The sequence below is a fragment of the Boleophthalmus pectinirostris genome, unplaced genomic scaffold, assembly GCF_026225935.1.
Source record: "Boleophthalmus pectinirostris isolate CB_2022bp ecotype Guang Dong unplaced genomic scaffold, ASM2622593v1 HiC_scaffold_15, whole genome shotgun sequence".
NCBI lineage: Eukaryota > Metazoa > Chordata > Actinopteri > Gobiiformes > Gobiidae > Boleophthalmus > Boleophthalmus pectinirostris.
The window spans coordinates 18734318-18762201 of record NW_026571070.1 but is presented as its reverse complement, the minus strand read 5'-3'; the positions used below and the strand labels follow the sequence as shown (position 1 = coordinate 18762201).

The following is a 27884-nucleotide window of genomic DNA, read 5'->3' as shown; positions in this document are numbered from 1 at the left end:
ACAACAGAATATCATCACGGTATGAACCTCATGGTAAAATAATTATTGCAATATCATGGGAAAGCTTACGATATGACGGGGAGGGTCACGAATATCCAAATCTCTCGGTACAATATTTTCACAATATACATCTCACGGTATGATATTTATTGCGATATTTTGTGGAGGCTAAAAAAACTGTTAATTGCTTTTCCTCCAAAAATGCTTTGACAAGACTTAATCCAAAGAACTACGACTTAAAAGTGCTTAGAACTGTTATTTCTTCATGTAGTCTGCACTGAAATGGAGCAAAGGATCATGGTCTATGTAGTTCCCTCTGTCTTTTTTTTTTTAGCTATTGCTGCACCATAAGTCTTAATTTAAGCAAAGAGACTTGTAATTTGATATATTGCGATGGTCCACAATATTATTATGAGAATTTTGACTATACGATATCACGAAATTTCAGTTATTTTGGTTATTTCGGTTATTTCGGTTATCCCTTCTCTCCACAGATCCACAGATCCACAGATAACTTAGCAAAGAGGTGTCACTTGCTTGTTTCTATGGAGATAGACAGTGTTGGGGAGTAACAGATTACATGTACCAGAGTTACGTAATCAGAGTACAAATTATGAGTAACTGTATTTAGTTACAGTTACTGTTTCAATGAGTGGTAATTGGATTACAGTTACTTTGTTGAAATGAATGGATTACACGGCGGTATTTTCCTGTTTTCACATTTTGGGCTAAACCAGGACTAAAACCAGGTCTAAACCAGGTCTAAACCAGGTCTAAACCAGGACTAAACCAGGACTAAACCAGGACTAAAACTGGATTAAAACAAGACTAAACCATGCTGTGCGGACTGTGTCTCCTCCTCTTCTATCAATAATATTTTTAATATGTTTAAGTAAAGACTTAGCCCTTTCATTGTCTTTTATTACAAAAACATCTTAGGTTATGATTTCCTCGTCTTTGCTTCTCTACAGCAAATCAAGTAATCCAAAGTATTCAGATTACATTACTCACTTTAAGTAATTTAATGGATTACGTTACAAACTACATTTTGGTGTATGTAATCTGTAATCTGTACGGGAATACATTTTAAAAGTAACCTTCCCAACACTGGAGATAGATTATTTTAACGCCATAGAGAATAATTCAAGAATATCTCCATGGATACAAGCAGATACAACCTGTCCACCAGAAATGTTACATAGTGCACTTTTAATGATCGAGTGAGATATTAGCCTTCTCAACCTTGGACTCCTCTGGTGAAACTTTATCCAAATCCTTTATTTATTTATTTATTTTAATTCCAGGTTCTATAAAAATGCTGTAGTTAATCAGTAAATGTGTTCCAATTGCTAGCATTTCCACTCACATCCTTTTGTTAAGTTTCCACAGAGTTCTTCAAAATTAGGTTACATTTTTAAAAATTGAAAAATAAACTAAAATATGCAGCATCCACTCCTTCATCTTGGTGTTTTGAAAATCCCAGCAGCCCTACTTTGCGCACGACACCACAAATTTCACATGACTATATATGTGTGCACAATAACATCAAGCACGTCACCACAGAGCCCATTTGCACCACAAAACGCCGTTATCCCCCTTAAGCCGATTTCACCGCAGCATTTAACAGATTCAAATAAAACCATAATAAAACACCGCCCTTCCTTGCCCTTGCCGAGATGTAAAAGAACAAAATAATTATTGGTCCTAAAAGTCTACCCTCTCCTCCCAGTATGGAGCACTTTTTTTTTATGCCTCCATTGTGCTCCCTCCACTATTCTGCCCTTATCTAGGCTTGGCTGAATGAACAACTCAATTCAAAGACATTACTATGCAGAGTGAAGGGCAGCAGGTATAAGGTGAAAGAGAGAGAGGGATGGAGAAATGGAGGGAGAGAGAGGGAGAGAGGGAGGGAGGGTGGAATGAAGTTGTGGATGCTGAACACAGAAAAGTCCGCCTAGTCAACCATTTAATTCCCTCTCCTGCAAAGTCATATTATTAACCAGCAAACCAATAAGTAATTGCGATCTTGTGTTAAGGGCATGTGTGTGTGAACGGTGGCTAACTTAAGAGCTAAGACACTTTGACGTTTTGTTTAATCAAGAAGTGGGGTAATTTACGGCAGAAAAGGCCACAAAGTGCTCGGGGCGACTTTGGCTGCTTTGTTATGCGTGTATAGAGCATGTCTGCAAATGTGTTTCCCCAAAGATTGATGCTTTACGCGGTAGAAGGTTGTATGTCACAAGGTTATGATCCAGGGCCACGTTATTGTATATGGCTTTTAATATATGTGCACACTGTAAACACTTCCAAGAACATGAATAATTGAGAGAAGATGGAAATATCAGAGTGTCTCACAACATGTTGGAAGAGGGCTAATCTACAGATAGCAAGATTTTTCTATTGATAATTCGCAGTGACATCACACTGGGGGTGTTCTACATGTATGTTAACATCGTGCCACAATGCTCCATAGGCTGTATAAAAAAGCGGCACCTATAGTGTTCAAGAAGCTCACAATCCTAAAGGTTACAGGAGCAAATTTGGAGCCAGGCTCTGTATAATAAGTAGGAATTTATTAACTGAAAAAATAATGAAAAAACAACAACAACAACAAAAAAAACAGGATCATGTAGAGCAGGTCAATACCCACATAAGACCAAAGACCAAAATGACAAGACTCACAGCAGTAATTACAGAGAGAGGGGCGACAATATTCCAATGTAAGTCAATGGGAGATGCAGAAGAGCCTGAATAAGAACTTCGTATTCGGAACGTACCGCCTAGCACATTAGCTTTGTGCATTTATATATACAGTCTATGCAATGCACACATTAGCATTAGCAAACACTGTCACAAAGTTTCATCTGAAAAAATACAAAATGGATTTAAACAACACAGGAGCCTGTGATCAATCCTGTTTAGGAGTTTGATTTTCAACAAAAAAGTAAAAGTGCCAAACTGAAAAACTAATGCTCGCTATCTTGTGGCTGTAATGTATTTTTGAGAGGGACTTGTTTAACAGCACAAATCGGCTTACCTGTTGTAATTCCAGCTTCATCCGCTCTTTTGGTTTAGATTGCATTAATTTAGAACTCTAGTCCAATGAGATTCATTTGGTCTTCCAATATTCTATGTTATTAGGTTCTTTTTTTCTTTTTTCTTTTTTTCAGACCTAGAGCGTTATTTCATACCTGACAGTTTCGACTGCTCACTAGCGTCTTCCTCAGAGTGGTCACGTGATGTTGCTGTGATGAAATAACACTCTAGGTCTGAAAAAAAGAACCTAATAACATAATTTAGAACTCTGATTAAAGTCTAAATTGAGTAACAGAGTTTCAGACAGAGCAGTGCTTACAGTTAGCATCACACCTCCAGTTAATGCTGATACCATCAGCTGCAATGTATTAATAAGAAGACTGGACATATTTTGTTCTTTGCAGAGAAAAAAAAAAATGCAGCCTTTGCAATTTTATAGTGCGATTTAGATTTGATTGGAATTTATTGTGCAGCCCAGCTGGAAATATAAAGCCTTTTGGGTGAGTTATTTGAATAGACTATAAACAGTATACAGACACAGTAACTATTATTCATTTGCACAGATGTCAAATCATAAATTCCTTAAGAAGGGCAGGCAATAATTAAGCCAATATTATGGTTTATGTAATTTAAGAATGAAAAAGTATGTTGTTGTTGATTTAAAAAAAAAAAAAAAAAAAAAAGGAAAATACACACTACACTGTAAATTAAGATCCAAAGACAATTATTAAATTTGTATCAATACATTTTCAATCCCATCTGCTCATCTGTGCAGGCCTGTTGACCTGGAGGCCTGTTTTTTGTTTTTTTTCCACTAACACAATGTAAAAGATTAGAGCTCAAGTGGATACATGCAGCACAACCAGCACAACTGTATTCTGAGTACGAAAAGCCATAGAGATTCTATGAAAGACATTAGTAATATTTTTATGCACTTTTGGAGGAAGAAACCCATGTGGTCCAACGCCAGTACCAATACTTCACACTGATTTGACATAGAACGGCTAATGTTAATATGACTTGGGACAAAACTGGAAAATAGAACAGTGCTGCCAAATTATTTAGTATTCAAAGAGATCAATGTGGGACATGCTGCAAGAGGAAGAGCCCGAGATGGAAAAGTAGAATAATGAGAGGAAGCTGAGTGTGTACGCTAGTGGAGTGTTTAGATCAGCGAGTTCTGTCATTCAGGAAACAACAAACCAATCCACTGTGTACAGCTGGGACTTGTACTGCTCTGGCCAGTCTCCGCACATCCACTCTCCACTCAAAGCATGTTCACTACTCTCCAGCCCCCTGCTCCCTTGTTTTCATTTCCTGTCATTTAGTGTGTAAGTGAGTCTTTTGTGCCGCTGCTTTGAAAGACACAGGCAGGCTTTTCCCCAGGAACTGATCTCTAGATACTCAAACAACAACAGCCATTTTCAGGAGTTTGCTCACAGCTGATGTAGCTGGACTCGTGGTTGGAGTTGGTTGAGGCTGTACTTGTCTTCTGTGTGAGTACGAGCAGTGTTTTGGGCCGGAGGCAGGGGAAATCAATCTAGCCTCTGCTCTTTTGTTTTTTATCGAAGAGCGTGTGGGGCGAAACAGATGGGGCAAAAGGGAGTATCCGGGGAGTTCTGTGGGTGGTGGTACATGCCAGAAATACAACACACGCTGTATAAACTAATCTAAATAGTCACTGATGGGACTGAAGCATTAAATGGTAGTGTGTCCTTGAACATGCGACCAGTGTCTTCATTCACATGACCACCATTACAATATGCCGCCTTTTCCCAACAAGTACAATTCAGTAGTATACACAAAGAGAAAGTAATAGTAGTGTTGGCGCTCAGACCCCAGCAGAAGAAATGTGATCAAGAGCGTGGCTGATTATATGATGTTTAGGAGATGTCTTCCCCCCAGGATCTGGACACTAGAGGTGGTAGAGGTGAGGCAGAGGAGAGCGAAGAGGATGATGAGAAGATGAGAACCCAAGGGGAGTATATCAGTGAGGTAGACAGGAGCGAAAGTAGGTCTTTCAGGCTGAATTTACTCTAGCTTTATTTCACTGGTGATGAAAAGTTTATTTACTAGATAATATTGACTTACTTTAAAACCCTAAAAAGTAAAAAATTCAAATTGTATCACCAACTACTCAGACAGCGGTAATCAATCCAAGGACAAAACACAGACATTATTTTACTGGCTAAGTTCTCTTTCCTCTCTACACTGCTGTCCATTTCACTTGATTTGATTACACAAAGTTACACATTATTGACTCAAAAAGTGGCACAAATGGGGAAAGATCCTCTATCTCCTCTGGCTAACCACTTCTTGACACTTGCTCATGAAATTAAAATCTCAGGTCTCACAATCAATCACAGTCTCACCAGGGGAGCAGGCTGGCCCGCTCCTGCTGCAGGCTCCACTCAAATGGATTTCTGATCTTGGTCTACAGCTCCAGACGGCCGAGCAGGAAGTGCACCGTGTTGTGTCCCGAAACACAGTTACTGCGGCAACAGCCCAGCGTGACACTAACACAGTTTCATTACACAGTTAAGCCCTGAAAACCAATCTTATTATTTTGGTTAGGAGCAAAATCACCACCACCACCACCTCCCTCCACCATAAGCATCTGCTCCTAATTTACTGGAGAACACACATCTGCCAACCCAGCTCCAGCCTGGAAACATGAAATGAAGGAGGGGGCATGTGATCTTTTCTGAAACATGATTAACATTTAGAGTTTAATGAGTTAAATTGGCATATAAATAAACACTGCTTCTCTTGTGTGTGTCAAAAATTCATCATTCTTTCTGTTGAAATTGATCAAATTATTTTTAGCTCCATCCATCCATTTTCTTCTGCTTATCCGAGGCCAGGTAGCGGGGGCAGCAGTCTAAGCAGACTCCCAGACTTCCTTCACTCCAGACACTTCCTCCAGCTCCTCCATGTCCTTGGTCTTCCCAGGGGCCTCCTTCCGGTGAGACATGCCCGGGGAGGCCCCCAGGAAGCATACGAAACAGATTCCCAAGCCACCTCAGCTGACTCCTCTCAACGTGGAGGAACAGCAACTCTACTCCAAGCTCCTTGGAGCCGCGATCTTGTCCTTTCGGTCATTTCCCAAAGCTCACAAACATAGGTGAGGGTAGGAACGTTGACTGACTTAGCCTTTAGGCTTGCTCTTTCTTCACCACAATGGCCCGACACAGTGACCACATCACTGCCAACACTGCACCGATCTGCCTGTCAGCCTCACTGCCTGTCCACACGACAACGTTTTTTGGTCAAAACAATGAAGTTTGTATTCATTTTGGCCGTTCGTCCACACGGAGACGACATTTTAGGTGAAAACTGTGTTTTTGAGAACGAGTTTTAGAGTGGAGAAATCTGAGAATGCTGGCGTTGCAGTGTCGTGTGGAGAAGCAAACCGCAGCTTTTGGAAAACGATGACGTAGCGTCCCCGTCATTGCCATGGTCCTCCTATGCAGCAAAGGCTGCAGCCCTCGGTGTTGCCTCCGTGGACTGCAAGAGCGTTACTGAAATGGGACAGGTGTAGCCCACGGAGCTGCTCCTGTCGCCCAGCAAACGAGATACACGTTAATGCTAACAACATGCACCATGCAGTTTACGCACACGGATCAATAACAAAGATTACGCACGGATAATCAAACTGTTGGATTTTAAGACCAGGTTATTCTAATAATTCTCATCCAAATCTTATGGCTAAAAATGAAAACATATGTTTAACTTTTGCAAAGCAAAATGGCTATATTTGTGGGCTACATCTAAAATAGGCTAAAGTACCTTAAAGTTTTAAAATCCTTTTGGTGAAATAAGCATTAATAAATATGATTATCATTGTTAACAGCACCACATACAGGTGTGGCATATGTATCACATCGCTTTCACTCAGTGCTCCGTTGTCGTCTGGGCATGAATATTTATTGATCCGACACGCATGTGGATGCAAATTTTTTTCAGACCGCAAAAAAACCCCAAAAAACTAAAATCCAGGAGCTTTGTCATGTGTACGTAGCCTAACACAAAGATCACACAGTCTAAATATATGACTCTCAGTATATCAGTCTCACCTTGTTTGCAAACACTGGTTAGATAACAGACAACTATCATTTTTCATACGCAATTTGGAAAACAAAGTAGCAGAGTATATTAGTTATATCAAGAGCGCTTTTGTCACACACTGCCATAAGCTAGTTCGTCTTGTGTCATTTTTCACTGCACCATGTTACACACAGACACACACACACAGACACACACAGATACACACACACACACACACGGGGCACACACAGGGAAAGAATAGAGTTTTAAAAGCCCATTACTCAGGCTGTGAACATTTGGCACCTTCTCTTGCCTCCGCTCACCAGGGACCAGAGCTGATGGAGTGAGGAGAGACTGCCCAGGCTCTGCTACCAAAACCTCCAACTCCACATGAAGCGCCTCAAATCCTGCATTTGTTTGTCAGGATAACTGTGGATCAACCATGGGGAGAAATTGAGTTTTTGTTCCAGGCTTGTTGAGTTGAAGCGTATTACATCTCAGTGTCATATCTAATTGAATACTCAGTAAATGCAATGACAACAAAAGTGAGAAATAGTTCCATGCATTTTTTTATGAATTATGGAAGAAATTCATATTGAGATTTAGTTCAAAAAGGTCTTATCAAGGGAATAGTAGTTAAATTGTGAAGTAGAGATAGCAAAGTTAGAAGTCGTCTATGGATACTGATCCTATTTCAGAAATAAAATATATGAGACAAAACAGGAACTCCAAACTGGGGTAAAAAGCTTTTTTCTGATCAGGATTACTTAAATGTAATCTAACTTTCCTGGTGCCACATGCTTTTCTTTATTGTTTTGCCTGGAATGGTCCACAATATAGCATCAAATCTCTACACACCATGCCAAGTTTTAGGGCAGATCTGTGGAGAAGCAAGCACGAGCGGTAAGATTGCATGTTTTTTTCAAAGTGTTTTGGAGCAGTATAAATGTCACTATTTGAATTATGCAAGACAGTTTAAAGCCATACAGTGGAACATTTCATGCAACACAATATCATCTCAGTGGAGGCAAGCAGGTGGTGTACCCTTCACCAGAAAAATGTTATGCAATACAGCTTTAATAAAATATATAATAGGGAAATTGTACAAGGACAAATAAATCAAGCGTTTATATGTTTTTTTTTTTTTTTTTTTTTTTAGTAAAATCTCATCCCTAAAATCTAAAAGCATTTTTAAACAGACAAAAACACAAATTCTATGTAAAATTATTTTCTCATTTCCATCTGAATGATAATATTTTGTTTGACTGAAATGCCTTTATAATGCAGGGCTATTACTTCAGAAACACCAGAGGCTCCACAGTGGTGCTGATGCTGGTGACATTGACTTCTATAATTAGATAGTCATTGCTTAAATATATCTGTTTACATAAGAACTCCTATGCTGCTTCTTCATATCACTGCAGCAAGCCAACCGTCTCCCACTCACTCATTTGTATTCACAGGATGCCCAGGGAAAGGATTTTAACATCAGCTGACACATAAAAAAGACATTAACAAATACGTAAACATGGCATATTCCAGATCATTCTATTTGTAAGATTGGACAGAAATGGTGAATAATTAAATAATCCCTAGTTTGGCCATTAATACAGCTATATATAATCACAGTTGCATGTATATATAAATAATTATTTTCTCAAGATTAAAAAGGGGCAATTATAAAGTTATTTAACGCTCTAGCTTTATTGCACTATCCCTACTGTGTCTGTGCTTAAATCTGTAGGTAATAGGGATGTAAAAATAACCGAAATATTGTGATACCATATCGTCAAAAATCTCACAATAATATCGTGGGCTGTCACAAAATATATTGAATTACAAGTTCCTTTGCTTAAATGCATAGTTTTATAGTAGCAACAGCTTATAAGCATAGAGAACTACATATCCCATGATTTATTTCAGTTCTTGAAGAAATATGTTTTTACTTGAATTCTTGGAATTATGACAGTAATAATTCACACCAAAATCTTGTCAAGGCATTTTAAAAGCAAAAAGGTGTCCCATCTATAATTACTCAAAATATTGCAATAAATATCATACCGTGAGATACATATCGTGATAATATCCTACCATGAGATTTGGATATTGTTACATCCCTAGTAGATAACCACATCGCACTTACTCAGATTGTCCAAAAGGAAAAAGGATGTTAAGGATAAACCAGATTATACAAAATTATACAAGATTATGCAAGATGTTGTTATAAGAGGCTATCTCATGTCAAATCTATCTATCCATATATGTGTATCTCTAAAATGGGAAGCATATCAAAACCTAACTTGGAGAGAAAAGACCTCCATCAGAACATGACCAGCTATGCAGTTTATAACATTTTAACATTGACATTTTGCTTTTCTATTGAGAGGTCTACAATGTAGCCATTCCTGACAGTAAGAGCATGTGGTTTACAGTCAAATTCAGATTTTGGAGGAAGAAATGTGACTATTTCTATGTTAAAATAACACTCAATCAGAAAAAATCTGATTGGCCTTGAAACAGGGATGTTCTAGTGTAGGAGTTTGTATTTTTGGCATTACCAAATTGTTCACAGCTAGGTTAGGTGGAACTGTACTGTACTTCAGCATTCCCAGACACTTCCTCCAGCGCATGCACAGTAACAGGCCTGTACCGCCTTTAAGATTGCCATGTTATACTGTTATCATCAATTCTTAATGGGAGGTTAAACTGGAGGCCGCTTAAAGGTCCTATATTAACCTATGCTATAATGCTGGTAACTCATCAAAACCATACCTGGAGTTGTGTTTTGTTTCATTCACACATGTTTGAGTAACCCTTTGTTATTAGACTACATCTCCAAATCTGAAAATCCTCTGTTCCACCTTGTGATGTCATGAACCAGTAGTTTTCAAGTTAACCTTTAGTTCAGTGGAGACTGGCAATTCCAGGACTGCGACAGCGTGTTTAAGAGAAGAACTAGCCTAAATATGCAGGGTTAAACATGAATGAAGCAAAACAACTCCAGCTGAGGAGACAACATTATCAGAAAAAAGGGTAATATGGGTCTTTTAAATATTGTTGCTTACTGATCTGGTCTGCCCTTCTCAAATGTGAAAATCCTTAGTTAGCTGACAGGGACTACTGCATTGACACTTGGAGTATCAGAGCCTGAATGACAAAAGCTTGTTTAATAACTATTGAGTGTAACTTTGAGAGCGGCAGGTTGAGACCGAAACTCCACTGGTGCATAAATCCAGGTGCATGATTTATCAGTGCACGCTTGGCAGCCTCTTAAACTGAATTAGTCGTCGCCGCGGAGACACGCGAGCTTCACCATTCATTTAGTTGACGAAGCGCAGTGTAGGAGCTCAGACCTCCGGAGACACACACTTGGACAAACAGAGCCTTGTGCACGCTCACACACAACCACACACAAAGCACGTGCACACTTCAGCCCCATTAACTCCAGCTTATACAGTCTGCAGCATAGGGACTGAAGCAACTCACAGAGGTTAGCCCAAGAGGTTAGTGCTAGAGTATTACACAATGTATTTTAACTGCTGTTTTGCTACAACTGCAGTGCTATTTTATCAGTAATTGCTTTGTGGCCTACCAACTATAAAATGTTTATGCTCAAGTAATTTAACATTGTAATCTATGGACTTCAAAACAACGCTGTTCTATATTTTGCATGGTAAATGATACTTGAAATTAGGGAAAGGTGATGTTTCCGTTTCATCATTGGTATTGGTGAGATTGGAGGGTTTTCACGTATAATCTTAATATCGATATTGATATTAGTATTGGCTCAAAAACCCATATTGTACCAGCCCTCCTCAAAATGGCACCCACAGCAGGAAAAAGTCATGTGACTGAAACCCATGAATACATATGGTTTCTTGGATTTGAACTAGGCTCTGCGGTCGCTCGTCCATGTGTGAAAATGATGTCTCTCGCTCCCTGAACCACTCTTTCACTACGAGAGCCCAATGATTCCTGGCATTGTCGTGTTAGAATTATCCTGTGCCACGCTGGACAGAAGGAAATCCAGTGATGGAATAATCTTGTCATTCAGTTTCTTGAGTCAGCAAACCTTTTTTTTGAGCTTACAATATAATAATAATACATTACATAACAATGGGAGAATTTTTACCTACGTTTGCCAAGATCAGTCAATTGTTCGGCAGCATGGCAGTATGACTAACTTACTTTTGGCGAATTAAATTAGTAGTTTTTATTTTTCTAATATTTCTTGAAAAGCCTCTCCACAGATCTGATCTGCAATTTGGCATTGTGGCATTGCCTGTTAGTCTCTATGGAGAAAAGATATTGTAATATCTTACTACGGAACATTCCACGCAAAGCAATAACACTCCTATGGACACATGTTGGACCATCCACCAGAAAAAGCCCCTTCAAATCCAGCTGATTTCTATTTTTGTCCAGGAGGTTTATAAATTTTGCAATATGTCTGCAGCTCTAAAGGTGGATGTCCAAAAGTGCTTTCATCATTCTATAAAACAAAAAAAAAAAATGACTTTTTAAAAAGCAACATGTGTTTTTACAGTTGAAATATGAGGCAAAAACTTGTATAGACTTCTTCTTCTTTTGACACCACTTTGTCATGACACCACGAGCTGAGATAAATGGCTAAATAGCTGGGGCTGCATGAGAGATTAGAGGGGCTGCTGCAGACTCAGACCTAACTATTTTTCACTCGCTTCATGGCCTGTTTTCTTCAAGTGTGGCCACAGTCTCACAAGCCAGCGGACAAGATAACAAGGCCAGAGATGTGTTTTTCTCCAGCTCTTGTGCTAAAGTGCTAATAGCAGTGGTCATAGAAGTAGCACAGATTTGACATTTTCACCAAAACTGTTGTAAGGTTTGTCAGTAAGAATTATTTGTTCTATTCAAATGTGTATTCACTCAATACAATGACATCTTAATTACTGATATAATATTCATACTTTGCAGTGACATCGCTCTGGGGGTGTATTTATGTATATGGTGATATGTTACCATGGTGACACAATGCACACATTAATTAACAATAATTACCAAAAACGTTTTTAGATTGTCTGAAAAAATACAAAATGGGTTTAAACAACACATTTTCAGGAGTCTGCAATCAGTACGAGCATTCATGGTCCTGTTTAGGTGTTTGATTTACAACAAAAAAGGTGAGAGTGACTAAGTGAAAAGCTGTTAGCTAATGCTAGTTAGCTTGTGAGTATAATTTTATTTGTGAGAGAGTTGTAAACAAGCAAATCATCTCACCTGTTGAAGATCCATCTATGTCAGCTCTTTGTGTTAAAACAAAGCTCAGATTGAAATCTAACTTGAGTAATGGAGCTTTAGACAGAGAAGATCTTACAGTTAGCATCACAACCCCAGGGAATATTGATGACAACAGCTGCAAAGTCTCAATATACTAAAGGCAATATTTTATTTTTTACCAAAATGCCATACGAGGAATAATGATAGTGATTAATTTTACTAATATATTCTAAAAAGGTATAAGAAATTCTTTGAAGAGTTTCAGATCCTTTACCAACAGTGTGCAGTAATTTGCATTTTATTTTGGAATACATTTTAGACCAGATGGCATTTCTAGTGTTTTATGATACCAAATATTTACCATAGAAGCAGTAAAATATCTTTGGTGTAAATTTGAAAACTGAACTGACAGAAAAGAAGCATGAATTTGTCAGAAACTGAACTTTTAATTGGGTTTTACTTTTAGATTGAATACTTGTATAAAGACGGTTTTATTGCGGCGGCCTCCAGTTTAACCTCCCATTAAGAGTTGCATGACAAACCGTAAATCTGTCTAATACAATATTAGGAAATAGCAAGAAAAATGGTGGGATATCTTTCATACAAAATAAGGAAATAAAGAACTAAAACAGGAAAGCAAGGAAACGATACAATGTGAGAGTGGGATTTATTGGCTGTAGTCCAGCAGTAGCTTATCCCTGGTTATATGTAGGGCCATTTGTGGAGTATAAAAGGTTAGCTCGCGGTGTGTTCATGTTTCAGAGGAGGATTTGCTGCCCTGACACTGCCTGTATATTGGATACATGCATTACTGTCAGCTGACCTGCTCTCCTCCTTCACATGAATTATCACTGTGACCCCAGGGCCATTACAGCAGAATTATACTGAAAAAATATACAGTGGAAGATGATGTTGGGGTTTGTAAATAAAAATAATTGAGTTTCAGTGTCCCATTCAGATAATGCTGTAAACAGTTTTAATAATACAGGAGAAAGGACAAGTATGTGAGATGTCAACAATCTTTCTACCTACTGACCTTTGTCCTTTGGAAAATTAAAGTTTGGAAAAATAAACTGCAGTGCAACATCTGAACACATTCAAATGCTGATCCACTAATGAATGAAGTAGGGATGGATTTTTCTGTGGGTTTTAATGAAACATTTTGCCTGTTGCCTGTGGTTAAGAACACAAAGACTGTGTTTTTGTCAAAACAAAAAATGAAGTTCAAAATGTTCAAAATTAATACAAAACAGCATATCAACAAACACCAAGATTCCATTCAATAGACTGTAGAAACTATCAAGATCTGAGGCTAAAGGATCTCCCATTATAGATACTGTGACAGTGCAAACAAAGCAGCAGGACATGTATTCAGTCCAACATGAGAAAGTAAGCCAGCCTGTGTGTACAGAGACCCCAGTGTGTGCATTCATGACACCATATTAAACCCTCTGTTCAGCCTGTTCAAAGAGCCTGTGCTGCAGCCTCTGCTTTAAGTCGAACACTGGCAGCTCTTAAGTATTATCTTCTGGCATAGCATCTGCGTTTTAATTATCACAGCCGTTTGTCAATGCCAGTGCACCTCCTCAGGAGTACATGCTCTAAATGAGACATTAAAAACATTATTTTTCACCAACCAACGCCGCACTGTCAGGTCTTTACCAATTATCCTCCATCATAAATCATCCAACCGTAGTATTAATGGACTCCAGTCATGTGATGTTCAGGGGAGACTCATACAATGCCATAGAAACCCCTGCAGAAAGGCTATGGAAACTGTACATAGAAAAAAATCTTACGATTTATTATTATGTTTAAAATCAGAACTGTGTGTGCAGATAGGCGAAATATGAAGCCTGAAATAAAGCACATTAAAGGATTACTGAAACGTACATGAATCGGCGGAAAAGTCCGAAATACAGCACAAGTTTAGGCTGAGTGAACACTATTATAACATAGTTACAAGATCATAAAAGTTGATTTTACATAATATGCCCTTTGAGGAGGATTATCTGAGGTAGTGACCCTTTAAGTCTTTAAAATATGCACAGCACATTTTCATCAAATACAGAAACCAAAATGTTCTACTGATGCCTTTATTACACTGATATGCAAACCACACTAAATAATAAAAGGGACAGAGGAAACAATATATTGTGGTGGCCTTATGGATGGTAAAGGCTCCCATGAAGTATTGGCTTGGTATTTGTTTATACAAGTATTCTGTATTCTGAAATACAGTAGCAATAAATTAAAAAAGTAATATATATGTCATAGAGATTTAGACACAAACAAAATGCTGGCCATGGCTAGAGAAAGACCGTTAAGATGAATGTGTTTTGGAGTATTTGCAGAAATCTAAGATGCAATGAATCAAAGTTAATGACAGGAGAAAAACACTACTGAATAAATAATAATTGTAAGGTAATTAAGATGCAGCGGCTAAAACAGCAGCTCAACTCCACTGTAAAAGATCCAGATTTGTCATCTCCACTATTCCCCACAGCCCTAAAGAGGAATAAGGCCTTACATGGGCATATATAACACTGGTTACGTTCATTTGTGAACACCAACTTCAGAATCTAGGTTCTGTGTTTTTACTGCTGTGTGTGGGAGGACAGTTGGCTGAAACACGTTGTGAAGCCTTTGTACAACTTTTCAATATTATGTAATTGTCTAGCAAACCAAAATGTACAGAAGGGTTTTTATGTGATTGAAAAATCTACAAAATTTACTCAAGTTCATTCATTCTACTGTGCAACTGTTTCTTCTATTGTTGCTATTACTACTAAGTCACAAAGAGATGTTTTCATTTGTGTCTGCTATATAGTTATAACCTATAACACCTGTAGATCATTATGTTAAAATGTATACATATAAAAAAATTAAAATAAAAAAAAAAAACACTGACTTCCGTGTTAGAAAACTACAGTCCCCAATGGGAGCTGATATCGCCGTAAACATCATCACAGCAAAGAGTCAGCACCTCCGATTGGATGGAAAGCTGCAGATCACGCAAGCAGCTGTTTTTTTTTTTTTTTTAAATATATACCAAAATCACAACACAACGCTGCTGAATCCTGCTCATATCACTGATTAAAACAATGAAATTGGAGAGCGAAGGAAGTACAGAGTAGTGGGCGTGTGAAAACGAGGTGAAAATGAGGATTGATCGGCAATATGGCATCTTGAAAATAAGCTATTAAAAGGGCACATATTACACTATTTTCTCATTTCGGTTATAATGTTGTTTCCTCATCACAATCAGACCTGGAGTTGTGTTTCATTCACACAAACCCTACATATTTAAGCTGAGGTCTTTTCTCAATTCCAGGCAGAGCCATAACATCTCAGAACCACCAAAGAAGTTACATATTGGATCTTTAACAAATCAAATGAACCTCTGACTCTGACACTTTACTATTCCTATACTATATTTAACTGTTAATACATATAGTGACAGAAATATGTAGAGACATGTCAAACGTGATATAATAATAGAGATAAATTGTCACAAATTACCCTTAATGGCCATTCTTTATCTGACAGTGTGTTGGATGACAATGGCTGACAGCTGAGAACTATGGGTCTATTTTAAAAGGACTCAGCCCATGTGTTGTCATCTGTAACCACTAAATATGTGGAAACAGTCAAAGTGTAATGTTAATGCTATTTGATGATTTGTGACTGAAAAAGTGTTAACAAAAGCCAACTGGTGTAAAGAATTCAGGGCTCTGTCATAAGTTTGTCCTCCTGAACCTGCTTTCAGGGCTCAACGCTTCTTTATTTGAGCCACAAATTAAATGAATATAGTGCTGTACAATTAATACATTTTTAATTCAATTTAAAATCATTATTATATGTTTCACGTGGTTTGCAGCAGAGATGGAAAACTTAAAGGTGCATTGTGGAACTGTTCCGGTGGAAGGTCCGTCAAATCTTTTTTTCGGTGGAGATGCTATTGCTTTGTCTGGAATGTTTCATAGTATGGCATTAAACCTTTCTATCTCCAAACCAGACCAAGTTACAGGTCAGATCTTTGGAGAGGCAATCCTGTTCACAGTCACACTCAGTATTTTGGATATAAAACCATCTGCAATTTAATAAATGTAAGTAGAGCTGTTTAATGCCATACTGTGGAACATTCCAGGCAGAGCAATGACATATGAACAGAAACAAGCAGGTGACGGACCCCTCAAAAAGTTACATATAGAACCTAGAGAGAGAAGCTGAGCTATTTTTGTGTAAATAATACTGATGTGTTTGACTTATTTATTTGCAAGAAAACCACATTGATAGCGATTTTTTAAAAGATCTAATAAAAATTAGCTTGACATTTTTTGTCATATTGCCCAGCCCTAATCTGTCTCACAGTTTAAAATAAATGATTTTTGGTCTTTTACTGAAAACTTGTGTTCGTATCTGAAATATCATCTTGTAGTTGTACAGAATCTGACCAGAATTGCAATCAGCTAACCAAAATTAATTTAATCATTGACATAATCCTACAATCCATCACACCAAACAAACCAACACGCAAATACTGTGGGGGAAATTTTAGTATTGGGTGTTGTTCTTTCCGTTGACCAAGTAAGAAGTGTTAAAAGCAACACTATTCTTTGTCTAATCCTTTCTCTCACAGGAAGGCTATAGGTCCGTTTGGGTCCTTCATTTACACGTCTACTGTTTATGTCACATGTTAATTGTTTGATCATCTTGACTTGTATTCAGATGCTAATGTAAAGGTGTTACCTGTCTGAGAAAAAGAAAGCCAAATGACCAGCCAGACTGACCTAAATGCAAACTGTTGGGATGGGCTTGGAAAGTATTTAAGTGCTGTTACTTGCTCTGGGCTCACTGCTGGCAGAAACTCTGTCCGTCAGTAGTGGGACTGTTTGTTGCCGGTGCAAACGTAATAAAACAACATAGACAGTCTTCTTGTATGTTTTAGTATTATTTTACAGATAAATTCCACGACACTACAGAGCTATCATGACTAATATTAACACCACAATGATGATAAATGATAAATAATGTTTTCAGACTTACCCATATGTTCCCATCTTGGTGGTAGGGTTTCCAGTTCCTCCCTGTGTCACTGTAGAGAAGCCTGTACCGCGTCGTCCAATCGGAGCTGCTGTACCTGCCCTGCGTTGCTATGGCGCTCACCTGCTTTCTCGAACCCAAGTCCACCTGTAGCCACTGGTAATGATCGCTATCGAGAGGTGACCATCCACCGGCCCCTAGACAGAAAAACACAGCTAATATAACACATTTCTTTACACTGTGATGTTTTTTATAAATAGTAAGATACAACACTAGCCAATGAGGAATCCACTTTATGGTCTTATTAGTGAGAAATGCACAGCCGGAGTTGTTGCGCGTAGCCTTTAAATTCAAGGCAGAGGAGGCAAAGATCAGCGTGGTACCAACATAATGACATTTTACAAAGGGAATATGTGGGTACAAGGTTAAGGTCCATTCTATTACTAATGGTGAGTGTCCAGCAGTGAGGTGCCTGGACATTTGCCCCAAGATACATGCTTAAATAGTCCTGCAGGAGCACTATTTTATTAAGAGCTACGCATAGAGAGATACAGCCTGTAGCTATAAACTCCACTTTACAATCATCTAATTAAAATGTCACTGCAGACACTAGAAGCATAAGAAATGGTGCCATTAGATAGTGGGTGAGTTTAAAATTCATATGCAGTGTATCAGAGCAGGAGATTCGGAATATTCAGAAGTCTATTTTGCGACATTTATACAGTCAAACCACAAGGGGATTATAACTGACTAACAAATGTACTCCTACTGGCCAGCTTAAGCTCATGTTGTCAAGGGCAACAGTAAACTGTGTGAAACAAACAGAAGGAAAAGCTGATAATGTTGTAGCTACAAAATTAAAAGTTAGCGAAGACCACAGAAGAAGGTGCATGACAAGATGGTGGTGATACAGTACAGGCGTCACAAATGTAAAGAAAAGAGAGGTAGTTTATGTTCCACAGTATGGGATTAAACTGATTTATATAGCATTTTTGTTCAGTAATTGGAAAAATACCTAGGAATCCTGCTTTCTTCTATTAGCAGGCTTCTCCACAGTTCTGACCCGTAAATTGGCCTGCTGAATTGCTTGTTGCCGTGAATATAGATTTTTTACAATGTTTATACAGTCAAACCATAAGGGGGATGATAACTAACTAACAAATGTACTTCTACTGCCCAGATCAAGCTCATGTTGTTAAGGGCAACAATAAACTGTGTGAAATCAACAGAAAAACTGACAAGAATAATGATGGAGAGACAAAATTCAAAAAATTGTGAAAATGTTAAAAAGTAGACAGCACCGGCACGCCACCTATGTGTCTCCATGGAGATGTTATTGGACTGGCTGGAACAAGTATGCTATTATCTAAAAAATATCACCATGGAAACAAGTAGATGACATTAACAGGGCAAATTACTTGTCAGATCTGGGGAGAGGAGGCACCCATTCACAGTAAGAATGCATGATTTTCAAGTCCTTTTGTTGCAATACAAATGGTTGTAACAATATGGATTCATTTAATACCATACTGTGGAACATTTTACATAAATTACTTCATATCCCCACCAGAGGAGATGAAGTAATGAATTATTGCATTTATATAGCACCTTTCAAGACACCAAAAGTGCTTCACAGTTCATTGTTCATTCACTCCACACTCAGTCATGATAAGCTACTATAGTAGCCACAGCTGCCCTGGGGCAGACTGATGGAAGCGAAGCTGCCAATTTGTGCCATCCGACTACCACCAACACTCACACACACAACTTTCTTACTAGGCAATGTAGGTGAAGTGTCTTGTCTAAGGACACAACAAGAGTTTTTTTGTGACTGGTGCCACACTCTGACACCTGGGATTCCCAGTGGTCTCCCATCCAAGTACTAACCAGGCTCGGCCTTGCTCAGGGTTTGACAAGCCGGTATGGCCACAAGCTAAATTATGAACTTTTAAATAGAACATTAGCAGATGTGAGAATGAAGTTAAATGCAAATATTCCCAGCACAGACAGACTGCTCTTGTGTGAGCCAGAGTTACATGTGATCTCCTCTAAGCCTTAACTCAGAGCATCCTTGAGCGGATCACAATGATCTGTGTGTGTAGATAAAAGCTGTTCTCGCAGGAGGATATAGGCCTCTGTTGGGTTTGTTTATTTTAAAATTTAAAACTGAAAAATGATCCTGTTTTAACCCCACCGTCAATCAAATCATCCATGTGTTTAATCCTCTGCTGTTCTCACAAGTTCAAACAAAGTTTATTAACATCACTTTTAAAATTGCTGGAGAACTGGTGCAATAGTCATTTCTGTGCATGTCTATTATTGCTTATGTTTATTTCAAGAGCAACGTTAGGTCATTCTCAATTTACACCAAAGCAAAAACAACACGTAAGCCCAGCAGTGCACCATACCTGTAGGAATCGCTTGTAATAATAATTGGCTCGACAATATTAGTAATAACAAGCCCCAGCGTGTTAAGTTTGAAAAAAGACAAAAGCCATGAAAAACATAATTAGCTAAAAAAACTGAAAAGTATAACTTCCTTATAAAAATACACAGTTCCAATGGTAAAATGTGCGTTATTTATGATTTAAGCCCACCCTGGTGCTTTTGGCTGGAGCTTTATGGTGTGCTGTGCCTCCTGGACACTCGGGGGTTAAATGAGCAGAGGAGCCCTACAGGAGACCCATTGCTGCATGTGGAGAGCGGAGAACACTGCCCAGGGCCTGCTGACCACTGCTCGTCTCCCAACTAAGAGAGAGATGAATAATACAAAGCCATGGGCGTGGGGAGCAATGAGAACTGCGCTAACTGTGGGAAACCAGAGTCTACACAGCACACAGATCTATTAAGCAGCTGTAAGCCTCCTCTAAGCTCCCTTTGGTTGGGGGTATCAACGTTTTTTGAACATGCCCTTAACGGTCTTTTCAAGGGAGTAAAGTGGTCCCAACTCTACACAGCAGGAAGTAGATAAGTAGTATGTTAAATGGGATCAATAAGGAACAACTACAATGCATTATGTTTTAAGGTGGATGTACAAGTTTAGGTAAAAAAAAAAAAAAAAAAAGGTGGACTATGTTACATGTCTAGTGAAAGGTACACCACCCGTTTTGTCTCCTGGAAATGTTAGTGCTTTTCGTGCAATGCTCCATAATAATGCATTAAACTTATCTACCTCTATCAGAGACAAACAGGAGGTGCCACTAGCCCAAGTCACTGATCAGAATGTTGAGAGGTGAGCCCACTCATGGTATAAATCTAAGAAATAACACCTCCATGGAGACAAGCAGTTGGCAAACTCTCAACCTGAAAAGTTACAAAGCACACTTAAAATCTTTAATTTTCTCAAAAATCGACCGTGCGCCTTATAATCCGGTGCGCCCTATGTATTAATTCTGGTTGTGCTTACTGACCTCGAACCGATTTTATGTGGTGCACGGTGCTCAGAAATCTGTCAAAATGTTTTAGTACGACTTTGGTAAACTACAAAGCTGCATTGCTCTATAGACTGTCGGAGCATTACGTAGTCAGAAGCCTCAAAGAGTAAGTCCAACAGAAGCTGATTGCATCAGCTATGTGGCCAAATTAGCCATGTGGCTTTAAGTTTCAATTCAGTAAAACGTAAAAAAAAAAAAAAAACGTAATGTGTCGGCTTATCAAGTGACTTCTCATGTTGCTTGTATTTCCCGAGGTGTATCGCATGGTGCATTGGCAGTGTTTGCATACTGTCTGTTGTTTGTCTGTCACCTTTTCTCCATTCTCGTTTCATGACACGACAAACCCAAAATGCTTCTAGACCTTAAAAGTGGCCGGTGCGTCCACAATGGGCACACAGGCCGATGACGCAGCCGCAAAGGATTATGATCCATGTCGTTTACGGAGCTATGCGCCATAGGAGCGAACTGAAAATTCTTATTTTTTTAAATTCTTATTAAGACACACAGTTTAATACCGTGACAAGACCACGACGATAACTTGGCAATTTTACTATGACGTAATATCGCCAATATTGTTACACCCTTAGTAAACACTATTTCTTTTCAACTAATATTTTAGGTTAAACATATGTTTAATAGTTAAATGATTGTATTTTCACTTGACACTGTGTCCAAATGCATCAGTAGCTTAGACTTTAAATGGGGTTCAGAGATATCCACTAAACCAGAGCATGAAACAGCATTGCTATACTGACTGTCATTCCCACATTTGCATCCCATGTACAGCTGAGTCTGATCTAAAAGACTGGTGACAGGACCAGAGAGGAGTCATTATCAGGAGGAGCGGGTGGTGGTGGGACTCATGTCAGGGCCGCTCTTTGATTCTGTGTAATGGGTTTTTCTTAAAGGACACAAATACAGATAAGAAAAGTGAAGGCTGAGGGAGGGTGACTGATCCGAAAATGACAGGAGAGACAGAAAAACAGGGAGGACCAATAGATATCAGGCTCTAGACATCATAAGACAGTGCGACCATCAAACTCACTGAAAAATGATACTTGTGAGATACAATTGAGGGTGAGAATGTTCAAGATGGATGCAAGTTCTTTTGGCCCCGCCTCCTCTGGTCACCATGACAAAAATCCTATATCTTATCCAATTACAGAGCCATTACACTCTAGCCCCGGCCTTGACAGATAACCAGCGCCGTATCAGTGGAAACGTCAATACCTCAAAAAGCAGCAAAGTCTATCCCTTGGGGGATAAAAGACTATCAAAGAGAAAAGAGGAGAAAAAGAAGGGAAAGGGACTCTGCGGTGAAGGAGGGGGCAACAGGGATGAGTAAACAGGCAGCTGAATATAAAGATTAGAATGTAAATGTAATGGACAATTGACATGGCAACAGACAAAAAGATCACAGAAGTAGGTGCATGACAAGACAGTGGTGGATACTACAGGTGTCACAGATGTAAAGAAAAAAGAGGAAGTTTATGTTCCAAGGTATGGCTTTATCCAGCTCATATTTTTGGTGTTTTTATAGCATTCTTCTGTTAGCCGTCTCTGCCAGAGGTGGGACCAAGTCATTGTTTTGCAAGTCTCAAGTAAGTCTCAAGTCTTTAACCTCAAGTCCGAGTAAAGTCCCAAGTCAAATACAGGCAAGTCCAAGTCAAGTCTCAAGTCACTGGCCCATAAGTCCAAGTCATCTGCTTGGAGCTTCAAGTAATTTCAAGTCTTTAAACCAAAGTACCAAATATAGCTTAGATTTTTGAAATTTATATGGATTTTAAACTAAATTGTACTTAAAAAAATCATAGTATATTTATTTATGAGTATTTAAAGAGTATATATGAGTTGTAGAAATGTAATTTTTTCTTTTTTAAATGTTTTGACATGATCTTAGTGTGAATCATTATGGTCAGAACAGAAAGAATTCAAATTTGAAAGTGTTTCTCAAGTTTTCTCAAGTCACAGGCCTCAAGTCCAAAGCAAGTCCCAAGTCACTGACCTTCAAGTCCAAGTTGAGTCCCAAGTCAAGTTTCAAGTCCTAAAAATAGTGACTCAAGTCTGACTCGAGTCCAAGTCACGACTTCCAAGTCCCCACCTCTGGTCTCTGCACAGATCTGACTTGTAAGTCGGCCTATTGCTGTGAATTCCTTGGCTCCATGAAAATAGATACAGTTGCAAGTGTGGAATATTTCAGGTAAATGATAAGAGACAATAGAGTGGCGGAGCAGTCACCAGAAAACGTGTGCATCATTTAGATATAAATTATAGTACACCTAGTTCAAATCGTTGGTTTAAGTAAGTCAAGTCAAGTTGAAAGTTTAAAAAGTACACTACATAAAAGTTACACTGTATGCAAATGTTTCTGCCCAACATCAAGTTTCAAATGAATGACAAGCAGATGCCATGACAGGATTTTAAAGTCGCTGCCATCAAATGTGAGGAGACTGAGAAATGCGGCGTGATAGATGAGGTAAGAAGACAAACTTTTTTATGAGTGTGTTGTGGAGGAGATGAGATGTCGAACGGCGGTAGTGAGAGGAGGACAGGAGAGGAGCAGAGACGGAGCTATGGTAAAACGGAGATCGATGATGCCAAGTCTCCCATCCAGAACTGCAGAGGAGAGGGGAGGAGAGGGGAGAAGGACCGAGAAGGGGGGTAGAGTGAATTCGTTCACCAGGGCAGCCAGGGTCCATCAAGTGAGGTGGAGGCGGCAGGTGGGCCCAAATGATACACAGCAGAAAGTGAAGATTGGAAAAGTTATGGGTGGTGCTCAGGTCTATAATAAAGACCAAAAAAGCAAGAAAGAGCAATTTGATTTTTTTTTCTCAAACTGTGGCAGACTATGATTGCAGAGTTTGTAATGTCTACCAAGAGCGCGGCCAACTTGCAGTAGTGTACCTTTGCCAAATTATAATGGTAAAATGCCAAATGAAAATTAATAGTGAAGGCACAGTGCAATGTTGAAATGACTTGACTTTTAGTAACTTTGGTTTATGCAAGAAGCAGAAAGTGACTCAGAGTTTTAATTAATTCATTATTATTGCATTTATATAGTGCCTTTCAAGTCACTCAAAGTGCTTTTCAATGTATTACTCATTTTCTCCACACTCGGTGGGGATAAGTTACTATTATAACCACAGCTGACCTTGGTGACAGAGACTAGAGAGGCTGCCAGTTTGCGCCATCAGCGTCCAACCACCACCAACACTCACCACATTCATACGATGGGGTGTCTTGCCTGAAGACTAGGGGTGTAACGATATACAAGTCTCAAGATACGATATTGTCACCATATGAACCTCAAGATATGATATTTATTGCGATATGGTGGGAGGCTCACTATTAGGGATGTAACAATATCCAAATCTCTCGGTACGATGTTTTCATGACATCTCATGGTATGAAATGTATTGCAATATTTTGTGGAGGCTAACAAAACTGTTAATATGCTACTTTTTCTTCTTAAAATGCCTTGACAAGATTTAATCTAAAGAACTAAGACTTAAAAGTGCTTAGAACTGTTATTTCTTCATGTAGTCTGCACTGAAATGGAACAAAGGATCATGGTCAATGTAGTTCCCTCTGTCTTTTTTTTTTTTTTTTAGCTATTGCTGCACTGTAACTCTTAATTTAAGCAAAGAGACTTGTAATTCGATATATTGTGATGGTCCCCGATATTATTGTGAGAGCTCTAACAATATGATATCACAATATTTTGGTTATTGTTACATCCCTAATAGAGACATCCATATGATCAGGTGTTACATTATGTCAGTGTAAGTTTGTCATTCATAATTACCATATTTTTTATTATTACATTCCAAAATCTGCAATTGTTTTCTAATTTATCATGCTTCAAATGTTGTTATCTTGACAGGCCGATATCAGAATATTTCGGTTATTGTTACATCCCTACTAAAGACACAACAAGAGTTTTTTCCACCAGCTTCTCCCTGTAGCACCTGGTATTCCCCGCGGTCACGTTCGTCTAATAAATCAAGAACAACATGTAGAAAATTAGTAATAATACAATAATAATACTAATATTTTTTTCTTTTCTTTACAAAATGAAGAGTTAATTATCGAACTGTTTCACTTGGCAAACTCCTAAAATATCTTGCTTTTTTCAGTCAATTACTTTTTAGTTTTGAGAAAAGAAATATCGACATTCCTTCTGCACCCTGTAAAGCTGGATACAGGGAATTGGCAGATACTGAACAACAAAGTGTCTGTATCATTATCACATTTGAAAAGCTCTTAATGGAGACAGTGTTAACTACAGCAGAATTATTGTATAGCATAATCCTATGTATTCATAACCAAACGTTTATCTGAATGAGGATAATGACATGTTTTACCGAAACCAAGAGCATGTTTGACCTTTGTGTGCGGCAAGCGTACATTCTCTAATTGACGGACGAACATAAATTGCAGTCTTGTAGAGCATTAGAACATCCCGTTCAAAGCACACAGATTGCGCTTAAAGTTTGATGTGGTTTAAAGCGAGCTGATGTTTGGTGTCATGCTTAAAGACGAGAGCTAAGAGTACGTAGAGTGAACTGTCTCTGGAGGTGATGGGGTCAGAACAGAGGACAGATGGGATAAAGATAGACACGTAGATTAAAGAGCGCCATGACGACTGGAGTTCAAAAGATCAGGGAAGTGATGGTGCTTGGTAAAGACGTTCGGAAAAAAAAAAAATCAAGGAGAAACAGACCCATTAGCCAAAGAGCGCTGTGTTCGGGGGTCAAAGAACAAGGGACCTCGGAACACAAGCAAAGCCAATGCGAGATGGGCATACGCTGTCATGGACTGAAGGAAGAACAGATGAGAGGTGAAGGGGAGGGTGAGTGCTTTGACAGAGGTTGAGCAGAGATATCGGAAAAAAGAGAGGTGAATTCTGAAGGGAGGGAACGCGGAGGGGTTGGACGGACGGTAAAAAGAGGATACAGAGGATGAAAAAGCAAAAATGGAGAGAGAAGAAGGAAAGAGAGAGAGAGAGAGGAGGAGGAGAGGGAGCCAGAGGGACTGCCATTGGTCTCGGTGGCTCTCCGGGCTGTCACACACGCAGATGTTCAGGGAGGAGAGCAGCAGCAGCGGGAGGACAGGGCTCGAGTGGAGAGCAAGGAAGGTCAAAGGAAATACCTCCAGGAAAAGAGAGGCGCAAGAAATAGAAATGAAAAAGAGATGTGCAGAAGGAACAGGTGTGAAGGAGGTAAGGTTGGAAAATGTGTGCAAAAACTCACTCACAAAACAAATGATTCAAAGGTGCAATATGTAACTTTTCTGTTTCACCACCTGCATGTCTTCTTGGTGTTGTTGCTTTGTCTAAATGTTCTAAAGTATGGAATTAAACATATTTATTTCTGTGAAGACAAGCAGTGGATGCCAAATTACACATCAGATCTGTAGAGGCAAGCCTATTCACTGTAAAAATTCATGTTTTTAAATGAAAAAAGCAAAATAACTTTCAACCTAGATGCAAGATAGATAGATAGATACTTTATTTATCCCCAAAGTGCAAATTTAAAATCATATTTTTATAGATCCCATGGGGTTGGTGATAAAGTTTTTCCTTGGGAAGCAAGGAGGTGATTTGAATGTTAAGTTTTATATTTTGGTGTTCTAAATAGCCCATACAAGAAAACTGTCAGCACTGTATTTGACTAAAACCTTGTAAATAATTCAATAGATTAAGTTCTTGTTTTGATTCTAATCACCAGTGTTGGACTAATAAATCAACAAGATGTATGCCAGTGCACTTAGCCATTTGTTTTGGGTTTGTCATTTTTCATTTTTGTTTGAATAAATAAAGGAATTGTGTGTTATGTAAAATTATAAGCTTGGGTTGTTAAACAGGCTCCAACAACTGTCAAAGTAAAGTACATAAAGAAGTCCTCGACTAAAAATGTAGCCGAGAGCAGCACTAACTCGCATATTATTGGATTAAATATGTAATGGATCAATGTATACATAATTATCTGCAGAAGCTCTATTACACTGACAGATCGACTGGTCCTAATAAGGATAAAACAGAGGAGGATCTAATCACTATTTCACTTGGGAAATGATGTGGTATTGACCATCATCTGTTACACTGCTGCTGTAGCTTCTAATGTTGTTTAGATAGTTGCAGTCAGCACACTATAATTCACTAAGGCTACGTTCAGACTGCAGGGCAAAATGCTCTTTGTGAAATCCAATGTTTTTGCGAGGTTGTTCACATTTCCAATTAAATGTGACTTGTATGTGAACTCCAGTGTGAACAGTAAACGGCCCAAAAGTGTCCCGCATGCACAATGGAGGACACGATGACGTCAACCACAGCGAGTGTGCTCTGTGTTTAGTTGTCCAAACATGGACGTGAGCATTGAACACCTGGCGATTTTAAAGTTCCTCTCGTACCAGAGCCAGAACATGTACAACTTATTTGTTTTAAGGAGGAGATTGAGAAGGAGAAGGAAGAGGTTTTTGGCTGTGGCTGTTTTGTTGGACAGTGGCAGTGACGTCCGTTGAAAGGAACGTGTGGATGTGGAGACGTAGCCAAGAGTGGTGAGTGGCGATGTTCTTCTCTTCAGTGACACGGAGTTCATTAACAATTTGCGCCTACTTCAGCGCAGAATAGTGACGTTTGTGGCTTGTTGATAACGTGTAGATCGGATGAATGCGCTTTAGCCGTTCAGACTGAAGTCGCATGTCAAAAGATCGGATATATATCGGTTTCAGGGCCACATATCGAAGTGGCCTGGGTTGCATTTGAAAAAATCTGATCTGTGTTGTTCAGACTGTCATTAAAAGATCAGATACAGGTCACATAGGGGCCAAAAAATCGGATTTGGGTCACTTCAGGCTGCAGTCTGAACGTAGCCTAAGAAGTCCTCAGATTTTAAAGGTCCTATATTGCATAAAATCTACTCTTGTGAGCTTTAAGACATTTTAGAATGTTATTATCTCATCATAAATGTAGATGGGGTTATGTTGTGTTTTATTCACACATTTGAGTAGAGATTAGCAATTCCAGGTTTGAAATTATCCAAAAGACTCTAATGAAGGTGTATG

At 38.8% G+C, this 27884-nt stretch overlaps 1 protein-coding gene across 1 annotated transcript in view; it reads right to left on the bottom strand.

Annotated features, from left to right (window-relative positions):
- The window catches only part of cntnap2a (contactin associated protein 2a), a 269259-nt gene that overhangs the window by 204997 nt on the left and 36378 nt on the right, over positions 1–27884 (bottom strand). The window contains 1 exon segment of the mRNA XM_055151264.1: positions 17389–17582. Within this exon segment, the coding sequence (XP_055007239.1) occupies positions 17389–17582 (194 nt within the window).